The 13,947-nt window shown below is 43.0% G+C and overlaps 1 protein-coding gene across 8 annotated transcripts in view; it reads right to left on the bottom strand.

Moving 5' to 3' along the window:
• arhgef11 (Rho guanine nucleotide exchange factor (GEF) 11) overlaps positions 1 to 13,947 on the bottom strand; it is a 63,207-nt gene that overhangs the window by 25,443 nt on the left and 23,817 nt on the right. For 6 of the 8 annotated variants that reach the window (XM_063186379.1, XM_063186384.1, XM_063186382.1 and 3 more), the window contains exons 12-21: positions 13,708 to 13,803; positions 11,374 to 11,442; positions 10,772 to 10,876; positions 10,287 to 10,385; positions 9,855 to 9,897; positions 7,688 to 7,790; positions 6,050 to 6,172; positions 4,740 to 4,763; positions 1,471 to 1,600; positions 689 to 785 (exon numbers count right to left, since the gene is read on the bottom strand). In XM_063186379.1, the coding sequence (XP_063042449.1) occupies positions 689 to 785; positions 1,471 to 1,600; positions 4,740 to 4,763; positions 6,050 to 6,172; positions 7,688 to 7,790; positions 9,855 to 9,897; positions 10,287 to 10,385; positions 10,772 to 10,876; positions 11,374 to 11,442; positions 13,708 to 13,803 (889 nt within the window). The remainder of the gene's footprint in view (positions 1 to 688; positions 786 to 1,470; positions 1,601 to 4,739; positions 4,764 to 6,049; positions 6,173 to 7,687; positions 7,791 to 9,854; positions 9,898 to 10,286; positions 10,386 to 10,771; positions 10,877 to 11,373; positions 11,443 to 13,707; positions 13,804 to 13,947) is intronic. The other 2 variants (XM_063186381.1, XM_063186383.1) reach the window with 1 other exon arrangement.

Raw genomic sequence — 13,947 nt, 5'->3', positions numbered from 1 at the left:
CAAACGTGCAAAAATAAATATAAAAGAAAGGTGCAAGGAAGGAAAAATCAAATCAAAGCGGTCCAACAATATTCATCAATAAAAATGTGATAAAAACAAAGAAATAATTAACCAAGACAGACCCCAACATTGAGACCCCATGTGAGGATGAGGAAGAACCAATAAAATGGCAATAAAGTGCAAATTAAAAATAAAATGAATGATTCCCCACAGATAGTGGCACCCAACAGCTAAATCAGCAGTGATAGGTCATTTATTATTTAATAAATATTACTTAACACTTACAATACTTCTCTGAGAGCACTAACATGGCTAAAACCCATCATTAACAAACTCTTCCTTATTTAATTGGGTGTAATAAGGAGAAATGGCAGTCCCAGGTTCGTAAAGTAAAATCTATAATTCTGCAAATTTTACCCAACCAATTGTGAATCATTTGATCGTGCAAAATAATATTAATGATTTTCCACTTAATTAAGCGGCTTACCATATCTACCCGAGAAACTCGAGCACGACTAATCCCCGACATTAACACATTTTTCCTTACTTACTTGGGTGTAATAAGCATATCGCTCTATACCACCAAACAAAATATGAATAAGGTCTACCCTGTACAGTACACATGAACGGAAATGAAGACTCAAATGAATCTTATACGCCTCGTGTGTGTGTGTTACTGTCCCCTTACTGGACTGTGACGAGCTCTTGGGCTTGGCGATGTACTTCAGGATGGGGTTTCTCCTCTTGTCCTCCCCATCCTTGTCTTTCCTGCCACTGCTTAGCTGCTGCGAGGAAGCAAAATACGGGAGGGGTGGAAAGGCAAAGAATGAGCAGTGATCAGTTTTTGTTTGTCCTTATTGAGTAATCCAATACCTTGGTTGGAATAGGCTACATTATGACATTACACATACAGCAGGTGTGCATGTGCTGGGATCTCAAAGGTTGTTGACCTTTTTTTTAATTGCAGCCTAGCTTTGCAGACAGCACTTGTGTCAGACAGCATACAGTAACAAGATTGATTTATAATCAAGTCGAGTTACACTTAGCAGCTAATGCTAGAACACGAGAGTGCAACTAAAAGTGAGAGGTGTAAATTCCGGGTTTGAAATGTAAAAAAAAATGACAACAATTTACATACAGCCTAGGTCGATGAGCTAATTAGTAATGTCACCAATCACTTTGTCTGCATCTATTTTCTTCCTAAACATTGATGTGATCTATAATAATCCATTATAAATTAGCATTCAGTATTATTTATTTGATTCTTTATCCATTGTCTTTTGGAGTGATGAGTCATCAGTCCTACACTGCAGAAGAAAGGACGTTTTAACAAGTCAAAGCATCTTGTTTTTAGTAGAACTGGTCCAATATTGAGCTGAATTATAGTTATCGTTCCTTTCTATCATTATGGGAATCAAATATATTAGTAATTTACAGTCACTTTTCGAATTTTCGGATTATCAATCGTACCCTCTTGGCCTTGGGGAAGAAGGGCAGCCACTTCTCCTTCTCGGAGGCGAGGCCGGGGAAGACCCGCGAGTCGCGCAGCTTGATGCCTGAATGCCTCAGGTACAGCAGAACCGCCGACGCCAGAGGAGAGCTGAGGAGAACACAGGAGGGAGCTCAATCATTAGAACACGGTAAGGAGGGGGAAAATGATGAAAACATTGTGAAATTGTAAAAAACATCAAGTTTCCTCCACTGACGACAGGGGAGAACTAAAGAGAACACAGGAGGCATGTAAATCAGAGACAATAAGGGAAAACAGAAGGGGGGGCAGGGGAGTCAGTCACAGAGAATAAGATGTGTAATAAAATGTTCAGTCACAACACAATAAAGGAGAGAAGTGAGGAGAACACAGGAGGGAAGGGTAATTTTTTTTAAAACACAGTGAAATTGAGAAAATTGAAATATCACGACAAAGAAGACAAAATGTCAGAGGAAAACTAGCAGAACAGGAGTATGGAGAACTGTAATAGGGTCATTTCACGTGAAATCAGACGCTTTGGGACCCGACCGATCCGGATTTCAATCATACTTGGTGTGCCTTTTTAGTAGCAAGGTAGCACCCCAGAACTGCATTGGTTTGAATCTGACACTAATATTAAGGGAGAAACAGACTAGGAAAGGTTCACATTTTAGGGTAGGACACTATACATTCAGCCTTGAATATATCAGTCAGTGTTAGTCACAAAAAGATGCCTGTGGTGTTATTTGAAAGCTCTTTTCTGGCTCTACATATTACACAATCAGCTTGGAATACAACAACTCTCAGAATATGAATTATGATAAATTGAAAAATTAAAAATTGAATATCTAAAAAAACTATATTTTAAAATGGCCAGTTCCTTGTCCAAACGTAGCCGGCAATGTCATTAGCAACACCTCAAATGCTGGTGCTCGGTTCTTTATTCATTTCAGAGAGAATTTGACTCACAAATATGGCATCATACAGACCACTTACTAATAATATGGTAATACCATAGTAGCATCACATGACAAAACAAAAACGGTCAGTTTCCATGGTCCCAGGTTTCAGAAACTAAGGCAGATTTCCATTTATACACACCAAATGATGATATGTGAATGTTTGAACATTCCTTCTCTGTGTGCCTGTGTCATCTTCCCTTTACCGTACTTTAAAGAGATAATCAATGGCTACACTCTCATTTTGTACTCTACCAGTGCATTTGAAGCAGCAGCTGTGTCTTTTGTAGATAATGTATAAGTATGTCCCATTGCAGTTAGGTTCCACTACCAGAAGCACATCCTAATGATCCATGACAAGTCTATCTGGTCTGAAGGGAAACGTGAAGGATGGAGATGGTCCATGAGGATGCAGGAAGTTCAGTTTCACCTCTCCAGTGCTCAGCATACATTCCTCAACACATGCTAGCCACCAGTTGCCATCATATACAGCTACAACATACCCTTTGATGCTTGAAAATGTAACACATTCCTTTACTGAGCTCACTCTTTCAACTCCTTCTCTGAATGCGGAAAATGGCCTAATGTCCATTGACAATGGGCAGAAGCTGTGTCGTTTTTGAGTACCTGGAATAGTTCTTGCAGATTCAAACCTCTTCAACAGGTTCTCAGCTTCATGATGGTGCATCTCTCTCAAGAACATCCATTGCCACAACAGAGATGTACCATCATGAAGCTGAGAACCTGTTGAAAAGGTTGGAATCTGCAAGAACTAATCCAGGTACTCAAAAACTACACAGCTTCTGCCCATTGCTCTGCCATTGTGGAAGTTAGGCCATTTTCAGCATTCAAAGAAGACAGAGTTGAAAGAGTGAGCTCAGTAAAGGAATGTGTTACATTTTCAAGCATCAAAGGGTATGTTGTAGCTGTATATGATGGCAACTGGTGGCTAGCATGTGTTGAGGAATGTATGCCGAGCACTGGAGAGGTGAAACTGAACTTCCTGCATCCTCATGGACCATCTCCATCCTTCACTTTTCCCTTCAGACCAGATAGACTTGTCATGGATCATCAGGATGTGCTTCTGGTAGTGGAACCTGTAACTGCAACGGGACGCACTTATACATTATCTACAAAAGACACAGCTGCTGCTTCAAATGCACTGGTAGAGTACACAATGAGAGTGTAGCCATTGATTATCTATTTAAAGTACGGTAAAGGGAAGATGACACAGGTACACAGAGAAGGAATGTTCAAACATTCACATATCATCATTTGCTGTGTATAAATGGACATCTGCCTTAGTTTCTGAAACCTGGGACCATGGAAACTGACCATTTTTGTTTTGTTTTTGTTTTGTCATGTGATGCTACTATGGTATTACCATATTATTAGTAAGTGGTCTGTATGATGCTTGTGAGTCAAATTCTCTCTGAAATGAATAAAGAACCGAACACCAGCATTTGAGGTGTTGCTAATGACATTGCCGGCTACGTTTGGACAAGGAACTGGCCATTTTAAAATATAGTTTTTTTAGATATTCAATTTTTAATTTTTCAATTTATCATAATTCATATTCTGAGAGTTGTTGTATTCCAAGCTGATTGTGTAATATGTAGAGCCAGAAAAGAGCTTTCAAATAACACCACAGGCATCTTTTTGTGACTAACACTGACTGATATATTCAAGGCTGAATGTATAGTGTCCTACCCTCACATGTGAACCTTTCCTAGTCTGTTTCTCCCTTAATATTAGTGTCAGATTCAAACCAATGCAGTTCTGGGGTGCTACCTTGCTACTAAAAAGGCACACCAAGTATGATTGAAATCCAAGTCGGTCGGGTCCCAAAGTGTCTGATTTCACGTGAAATTACCCAATATCAGGTCACTTCGCAACACCTTAAAGATTGTTTTGCAATTAAACAGCGGAGAGAAAGTGAGCGAGACAAGCGAGAACAAGTTAATATGAAAAAAAGACAATAAGAGAAAACCTGAATATTAGTTTGTACAATGAATTGGATGATTTTTTTTAATCCACAGAGACAGGTTGGAAAAAAATGGCATGTCCAATGGAGAATATCAAAAAAACACAAAAGTAGTGACAAGTGAAAAGAATAATAGTAGAGAGTAGTGTAGAGTATCATTTATTGACCCCAGGCGGAAATCAGGGAAATTAGAGAGGGTCTGTAGGAAAGAGGGGAACAAAAGACAGACGGAAAGACAGACAGACAGACAGACAGACAGACAGACAGACAGACAAACAAACACACAGACAGACAGACAGACACAAAAGACATAGAGGAGAGGTCTTACCTTCGTTCTTCCTCGTGCTTCGAACTGAAATAAAACACGAGCGCAAGTGTTGATTAACTTCTTATTACAATTTCAACCCCACACAACAACAGAAGCAAAACATTCCACTACCACAAAACAAAAACAGAGACGCTGAAAAATTAGATTGAAAAACTCAGGGAGAATCTTAAGGGGAAACCCTTTACATGCATTTTGTCACACACCGTCAAAGGAAACTGCTGTCACAGATCATGTGATTTCCCTCTCGCGGGTGTCATATTTGTGTGTGTGTGCGCGCATGTGTGTGTGGGTGAATGGCCTCTCTCTCTCTCCTCTCTGTATCTTCCTTTCTGCATCCCTCTCTCTATCTCTCCATTGGAGGCTGTCATATGACTAATTGCTAAGGTGTGATTGCGGTACTGCTGACCTTTGGAACTCTTCCCAAGTGAAGTGTTGATGTGCAAACTGGACACAGTGAGTGTCAGTGTGTGTGTGTGTGTGTGTGTGTGTGTGTGTGTGTGTGTGTGTGTGTGTGTGTGTGTGTGTGTGTGTGTGTGTGTGTGTGTGTGTGTGTGTGTGTGTGTGTGTGTGTTTTTAAGTGTCTACATGCACTGTATATGTGTGTATGCATGCTATTGTAAAATAGACAGAAGGATTTCTTTTCAACCCAGGGGTCAATCTCATAGTCACCATGATTCAGAGGGGTCTATTTTCCTAAACTTAAGATATTGCTGACTATGTCCTCATGTGAGTCAGTCACTTTGGATAAAAGTGTCGGCAAAATGTAATGTATCCTAAGTTAGTGCAGCTTTGGACCCGTCTTCACAGATCAAGACTAGCATCTCACATGCAATACAATGTACATTATTTTTGCATATTTGTGTACTGAAAATGTAAAAAAACAAAACAAAACAAAAAACACGTCAGTTTAAAAAAAAAAAGTATATTTGTGTATTAATGTATGCTGCTGGAAACCTGAAATTATTAAGAGTTACTCTACTCTTGACCACCTCACATTCTCCCACAGGCAGCGCTCATATCAGCTGGCACCAGTAGGGGGCCGTGTCTCCCTTATAATAAGCCTATTGGAACCGCTGAACCCATCACTAATGAATTCCCCAATGAGCCTGTTACATAGGCAGCTCAATTTCTATTATATACAGAACGAGAGGTATTACAGAGGGGGTCAACTGGCAGTCTGTGACGCGTACGTGCGCCATGCAACACTCACGGTCTCTTCTTGGCTGGGTCTCTCACACGCACGCAGGCACAGAGGCATGCACGCAGGCACGCACACACACCCTATTACTTGAGTTAAGATGGCCACTCACAGTATTTCCCAGAGCGCGGTGACCTGCCTGTCCACCACCTGCCTCTCCTTGGTCGGGTCTCCATCCAGCTGCTGCAGGTCACTCTCCCCAAACAGAGAACCCAGTCCCATCATCTGCTTACTCCTACACACACACACACACACACACACACACACACACACACACACACACACACACACTCACACTCACACTCACACACACACACACACACACACACACACACACACACACACACACACACACACACACACACAAAAGTACAGACATGCACACACATACGTAAACACAGAAAAAAGACACCAGTAAGAGACACGCACACATGCACAGAATAAAAACACCAATAATAACACTCTCATATGCACTCAACCTGGAGTCCTGAATTTGGTATTATTACCAGGGCTTGACGCTAACTGTTTCACTCACCGGCCACTGTGGCAAGGTGTGTTCCTGAGTCACTAGCCATTCAGGTATTCCACTAGCCACAAATGTGATATTGCTTTTTTTTTTTCTTTGTCATGATATTGTACATCTAACCTCAGAAGATGACACACTAATGCAAGATGATCAGTGCATCACTTTCTATATGGAAATAAATCAAACAAATATAAACTAAATATCTTAGCATTTTCTTTAACTTAAATACAAGCAATTGACACATGGGGCAAACAGCAGAATATAGGCTACTCTGGTATGCCATAGGCCTACCAAGAAATAAGCTACCTGCCAAATTGGCTAGTGACACTGAAATTATTACTAGCGACAGTAAAGTTTTACCAGCATTTGGCCGGTTGGCAGGTGCCAGTGTTAAGTCCTGATTATTACCCCACACAGGCACTCACACACAGACTTACTCCACATTATTATATGGTGTGACGTCATCGGTCGAATGCTCCATTCATTTCAATGGAGCTCCCCAACGTTCGCACGTCTGTTATTTTTCGATAACGGACGGGTTGTTCTATATCAGACCGCTGTCAATGGCAACAAGACTTTTCACTGCTAAAGCGACTTTTCAACAAGACTCTAATCAGCTGCTGTGATAGACAACACCTGTTGTCTAGGCTACCTAGCTGTTGCCTAGCGGTGTTCCACAACGGCACTGTTTTGTTTTGCGCAGCAACAATCTTTTGACATGAAAAACTATAATAAACTTAACATTAAATAGGCCTAAAGAAATGTCCCCGCCATGTGTGAATCATTTAAGTATATCCTTATAATAAGCGGGTTAACGTTAGGCGAGTCGGTCGCTTTGTGGAATAGCAGCACTTCAGAGAGAACAAGACCCATCCGCTCCACGTCGGGGTCTAAAGATTCTCTCTGTCGTGCTGCTATTCCACGGTAGCGACCTTCTCGCCGAACGTTAACCCTTACTTATTAACTCAAGACCATTATGTCTGTCAGTAATAAGCACACACACACAAACACACTTACACACACTCTCACACACTCTCACGCACTCTCACGCACTCTCACGCACTCTCACGCACTCTCACGCACACTCACGCACACTCTCGCACACTCTCGCACACTCTCGCACACTCTCGCACGCACGCACGCGCACATGCACGCACGCACGCGCACACACAGACACACGCACAGACACACGCACAGACACACCACTCTCCTGCTCTCCCGTACCTGTAGTCCTGTATCTGGTCCTGTATATCTGGTAGGACCTGCTGCTGCAGCTCAGATAGGGGCCCTCTGATGTCCTCCTGGGGCTGTGCCTGCAGACGCGCATCTGCAACAGCACAACAAGAACAATACACACATCAACCCATTGTGTCCTGGAGTGACATATACAGTCCCAGGAAAAAGTTTGTACACCCTTTTAAATTTCTTACATTTCCGTCAAAATTGATCATAAAACATGGTCTGATCTTCCCGGAAATCTCAAAAAGGAACAATCAGAGTCTGCTTTAATTAATTCCACCCAAACATTTACATGTTATCATATTTTTATTGGTCATAAGGCCATAACATTCACAGGAGAGCAGGGCATAAGTAAGTACACCCTTGCATTAAGTAGGTTTTAACCCTCAGTTAGTTGCAATATCATCAACCAGACTTGTCCTGTAGTTGCAGATCAGATTAACAAAACAATCTGTTTGTATCTTGTCTCCCTCTTCTTTAGACAACTGCCTCTCGTCAGCAAGGTTTGTGGGATGTCTGGAGTGCATAGCTTTCTTGACTTCATGACATATAATCTCAATTGTTTTTTGTCAGGGCTTTGACTGGGCTATTTCAGAATGTGTATTTCATTATTATGAAGCCATTCTAAAGTCGATTTGCTTCTAAAGTATGTGTTGTTGTCACATTTCAGGACCCATACTCTTGTGTGCTTCAACTGTGTGACAGACTTCCTCACGTTTTTTTCTGTAAAATATCACAATAAACTTGAGTTCATTGTTTCACTGATAATAGCAAACTGTCAAGGGCCTGAGGCAGCAAGGTAGCCGCATATAATGATGCTCCTGCCACCATACTCAGAAGAGGAGATGTAACCAAGAATAGCTAAAATGGGATTCATTCTACCAATCTAAAATTAATGGGGTTTCTGTCCAAAAAAATATTGCTGCACCTTCGAGGTTTGCGAAAAAGCATTTATATGCTTCATAGAATTACTGCAAAATATTCTGTAGACCAACGTTGAAATCAAAGTTGAATTGTTCAGGGGAACACACAATGTCATGTTTGGAGGAGGACTGGAGAACCACACCCTCACCAAAACATCATCTCCACCTTTGAGTATGGTGGCGGGAGCATCATTATATGCGGCTACCTTGCTGCCTCAGGCCCTTTTCAGTTTGCTATTAACAGTGGAACAATGAACTCAGAAGTTTATCGAGATATTTTACAGAAAAAAAGTGAGGTAGTCTGTCACACAGTTGAAGCACACAAGAGGATGGGTGCTGAAATGTGACAATAACCCATACTTTAGAAGCAAATTTACTTTAGAATGGCTTCATAATAATGAAATACACATTCTGGAATAGCCCAGTCAAAGCCCTGACAAAAAACAATTGAGATTATATGGCATAAAGTCAAGAAAGCTATGCACTCCAGACATCCCACAAACCTTGCTGACGAGAGGCAGTTTTCTAAAGAAGAGGGAGACCAGATACATCCAGATTGTTTTGTTAATCTGATCTGCAACTACAGGAAACATCTGGTTGAGGTTATTGCGACTAACTTAGGTTTAAAACCTATTGAATGCAAGGGTGTACTTACTTATGCCTTGCTGTCCTGTGAATGTTTACATCTTATGGCCAATGAAAATATGAAAACTTGTAAATGTTTGGGTTGAATTAGTTAAAGCAGACTCTGGTTGTTCCTTCTTGTGATTTCCGGGAAGATCAGACCATGTTTTATGATCAATTTTGACAGAAATGTAAGAAATTTCAAAGGGTGTACAAACTTTTTCCTGGGACTGTATGCTGTATTAAGGTTCTTGAGATTTGAGCTGTTTTATTAAAAATGTCGGTATGTTAGAGCTGAATGAACACGTTCTAGTGCAAAATTAAGGTTCTCGCTTTTAAATGCAACTTGTTTCATGTTTATATGTGCTTTGGAGGGTGAGATAATAAGGTGGGAGAGGGCACCTTTTCCCAAAAAGGGATTAGGCTAAAATGGGTTAACACACACAGCACAATTACATAGACACGCACACACACACAAACTCATTTTTACCAGGCGATGTAACGTGCGCGCCCACAGTGATCAGAATCTCGCTAAACCACAAAACAAAACAAAATGTACTCGGCACAATGTCAAACATAAACACACAGTTTGATGTGGAACTCACCAATTTCCTTCAGGTACTCCTCTCTGACTTTTATTCTGAGTGGCTGTGGAGCAGAGATCAGACAGTTCAGGCGCCAATAAGCAATGCATAAAAACAAGTGTTCCAGTATCATATGAAATATGACATGAAAACTGCTAAAAGTATACATGTTTGGTAATATAACTGAAAGTATACAATATATTAGCAATTACATTCACAAAATCCTTACGAACACAATATTTTGAACTTAGCAGAGGAGCTAATCAAGGTGGCCTCCCTTACTATTAAGTGCCGGGGGAAACCCTGAAGGCACTATTCCGTATTTATGTACGTATGTATGCTACTGGACACCTTAATTTCCCCCTGGGATCAATGAATGATACTTCTCTACTCTACTATATCGACAAACAGAGAGACAGATAGACAATACAACTAGATGCCATGTAAACTCACCGCATCAGGATCCAGGAAGTGGGAGACCACTTGAGGAGCCAGACCTCGAGCATCCTTAGGACTGGAGCCCAGGTACGCCTCCACTGTCAGGTAGAACAGCTAAACACACGGAGAGACAGAGATACGCACGTAAGCACGGGTTAAGGCACAGATGTATGGACGCATGCACACACATACCACCATCCCCACCACAACGTAAGAAAAAGGACAGAGAAGGTAGGGAGTATGAGAGAGATACAGAGAGAGTGAAGAGGAGAGATAGAGAGAGAGAGCAGGAGAGACAGAGAGAAAGAGAAAGAACGAAAGACAGAGAGACAGGAAAGGAGAGAGGGAGAGAGATAAAGCGAGAGAGAGAGAGAGAGAGAGAGAGAGAGAGAGAGAGAGAGAGAGAGAGAGAGAGAGAGAGAGAGAGAGAGAGAGAGATGAAGAAGACCTACAGAGAGATAGGTGGGCAGATAAACATACAGACAGACAAAGACTCTCACCAGTGGGTTGGGGTCGAGAAGCTGGCTGAAGACGTATCTCATGAAGACGGTCATGTGAGCAGGCCGAGACTTCAACAGCTCCAGATCTTGAAAAGGACCATCAACCTGAGAGAGAGAGAGAGAGAGAGAGAGAGAGAGAGAGAGAGAGAGAGAGAGAGAGAGAGAGAGAGAGAGAGAGAGAGAGAGAAACAGAAACAGAAACAGAGATATAGCAAACAGACATATAGCAAACAGAGATATAGCAAACTGTATAAAAATGTAAAAAGAGGCACGGTAGAAGGAGCCATAAATGACCTACGACCTAATAATACTTTTTTCCATATTTTCATATTGTTGTTTAACAGCCTGATCTCACAGAATTCCGTGAAGTAGACACGGACCCTTGGGAAACAAAATCTGTGGCAGTTTCACGGATTTTGCCAAATTCCCATGTTGGGGTCACGGACGTGTTTTCCGTGATGGACTCACAGAAGTGCTTTCTTTATGTCCCTACAGCACGGAATCCTGCAAGATCATGTTGCGTTTAGCCTTGATGAACAGGTAGCCAGAGGTAATAGACAACGTATTTGGTATCTTTAATGTACAGTAAATTGTCGTCGTACTTCGTTGAAAGTGTAACCATCTTCATCCTCCTCTTCCTCCTCAGGTCCAATGATCTGAGCCTTCCCTCCCTGGCGGGAAAGAGATAAGGTTCACATTTCATTTGTGTGTGTGTGTGTGTGTGTGTGTGTGTGTGTGTGTGTGTGTGTGTGTGTGTGTGTGTGTGTGTGTGTGTGTGTGTGTGTGTGTGTGTGTGTGTGTGTGCGCTAGTGAGTGCGCTAGTGAGTGCGCTAGTGAGTGTGTGTGTGTGTGCGCTAGTGAGTGTGAGTTGTATGTATGTGGTGTGTGTGTGTGTGTGTGTGTGTGTGGCAGGGAAGAGTGAGCGTTTACATTGTGGGATGTCAAGCATGTCCAGGCAAGATTGATGATCATGCATGTGTGTGTGTGTGTGTGTGTGTGTGTGTGTGTGTGTGTGTGTGTGTGTGTGTGTGTGTGTGTGTGTGTGTGTGTGTGTGTGTGTGTGTGTGTGTGTGTGTGTGGCGGCGCCTCTCAGTTCATAGGGGATGGCATGCACGGCATGTCAAACGTGACGGAACATGATCTCTTGCATGTCCATGCCTTGCATTAGACTAGCTTAAGAGTAGGGCATGCATGCATGCCTGTATGTATGGATTGGATTGTTGCGAGTTGTGTGGTTGTGTGTGTGTGTGTGTGTGTGTGTGTGTGTGTGTGTGTGTGTGTGTGTGTGTGTGTGTGTGTGTGTGTGTGTGTGTGTGTGTGTGTGTGTGTGTGTGTGTGTGTGTGTGTGGTAGCCCCCTTGATTGAGGAAGATACCGCACACTCTAAAGCTAGATTTATGCTTCGCTCGCATAGAATCTGCGTCCGTCCGTTTTCTGTCTATGCGAGTCCACGCCCCCCTCTCAGAGGCTCTGCGCCCGTCGTCTAGCGCCTCGAAAAAATTCTAACTATCCGTCGGACGGACGCGGAGTACGCAGACAAAAAGGCACTATGATTGGTCGTCTCGCTACTTCCTTGTTCTGTTCTTGTGGCAGCGCAATGCCAGTAGTTTGCGAGAGCAGAGCTGTATTCTGTTAAAAACTGTATTAATGCCTTGTGTGTAAATGTGTGTAAATACACGAAGCTAAGCTAAGTAACAAACAATGCATCAGTTGAACACTCGTGGCACAATGCCTGCGGTTTTACTACCGTTCCTCCACCGAATGTAAACACAAATCGGCAGAATCAACTGTCTTTACATGCTTGCATTTTCTGCTCGTGAAAACAGACTGGGTATGTCAAATAATGATACCACTGCATTGCCTTTGCAATTTGTGTGAAAATACCTAGCTAACCGGGATAGAAAGCACCGCAGTGCTTACAATGTAGTGAAAGTAGCCTAATCGCGCAATTTCAAATGTGGCTGGCAACGAGACCTCGGACCTCGCAGAGCTCGCAGATGCATGAATACAAAATTGGTTCGTGGCCACTCCCACGCGACTTTTCACGCTCGCAGTTGCTGAAGTCTAATCTGGCCTTTATCCGTCGTGCTGAATTTTATTTAACGTTATGGCCACCTCTCTGAAAGTGATCTTGCACCCGCTACCTGCACTTTGAAACCTCTGGTGTGCGTTGGTTTCCTCTTCCAAATAAAGCCCCCTTGATTGAAACAACTGTATGCACGCGTGCAGTCCTGCCTGTGCGCACTGAAGTTGCTCACTAATGTGTGCCCACTAATGTTTGTGTTTGAAGTGTAAGAAGGTGTATTGAATGAAAAATCCATTTTAAAAGACTGGATTTTCCGATGACTTCAAACACTGTAGATAGATTGACTTCAGAGAGAGATAGTGCGTGCATGTGTGTGTGTGTGTGTGTGTGTGTGTGTGTGTGCGCGCGTGTGCGTGTGTGTGTGCGCGCGCGCGCATGTGTGTCTTTTGCTGCATTAATATGAAGTGCAGAATGACTATGCAGATAAGTGTCAACTCAAGTGTCTGTGTGTGCACGTGTGGCTATGTGCAAATGTGCCATCTGGTGTGCGTGCATTTGTGCGTGCGTGCCTGTTTTCACTATCCCACGAACTTCAAGGGCATGAGTGTGCAAATTTGTGCATCTCAGTATCTCAAAGTCACACCAACTCAGCAACCATCTGTGTGTGTGTGTGTGTGTGTGTGTGTGTGTGTGTGTGTGTGTGTGTGTGTGTGTGTGTGTGTGTGTGTGTGTGTGTGTGTGTGTGTGTGTGTGTGTGTGTGTGTGTCTTACCGGCTTGGGCGCGCTGTGTGTGTGGGGGGGAGCGTTGACGTGTCTGTGTTTGTGTGTGTGTGTTACCAGCTCAGGCGTGCTGTGTGTGTGCGTGTGCGCGTGTGCGTGTGCGTGTGCGTGTGCGTGTGCGTGTGTCTTACCGGCTCGGGCGTGCTGTGTGTGTCGGAGCCTTGTCTGCGGTGCAGTGATATCCGGAAGGAGGAGGACGAGGGGGAGGAGTGGGGGCTTTCACACACCTGCAGGATCAGAGAAGAGGACAGGGGTGAGTGTAGAGATACGCACGCACGCACGCACGCACGCACACGCTCTCTATCTCTCTCTCTCTCTCTCTCACACACACACACACACACACACCTTTGTCTCCGTCTGGTGCTGGTTGT

This window comes from Engraulis encrasicolus, chromosome 21 (genome assembly GCF_034702125.1).
Source record: "Engraulis encrasicolus isolate BLACKSEA-1 chromosome 21, IST_EnEncr_1.0, whole genome shotgun sequence".
In the NCBI taxonomy this organism is placed as follows: domain Eukaryota; kingdom Metazoa; phylum Chordata; class Actinopteri; order Clupeiformes; family Engraulidae; genus Engraulis; species Engraulis encrasicolus.
The sequence above is the reverse complement of the archived record's forward strand: the minus strand, read 5'-3'. Positions and strand labels throughout refer to the sequence as shown.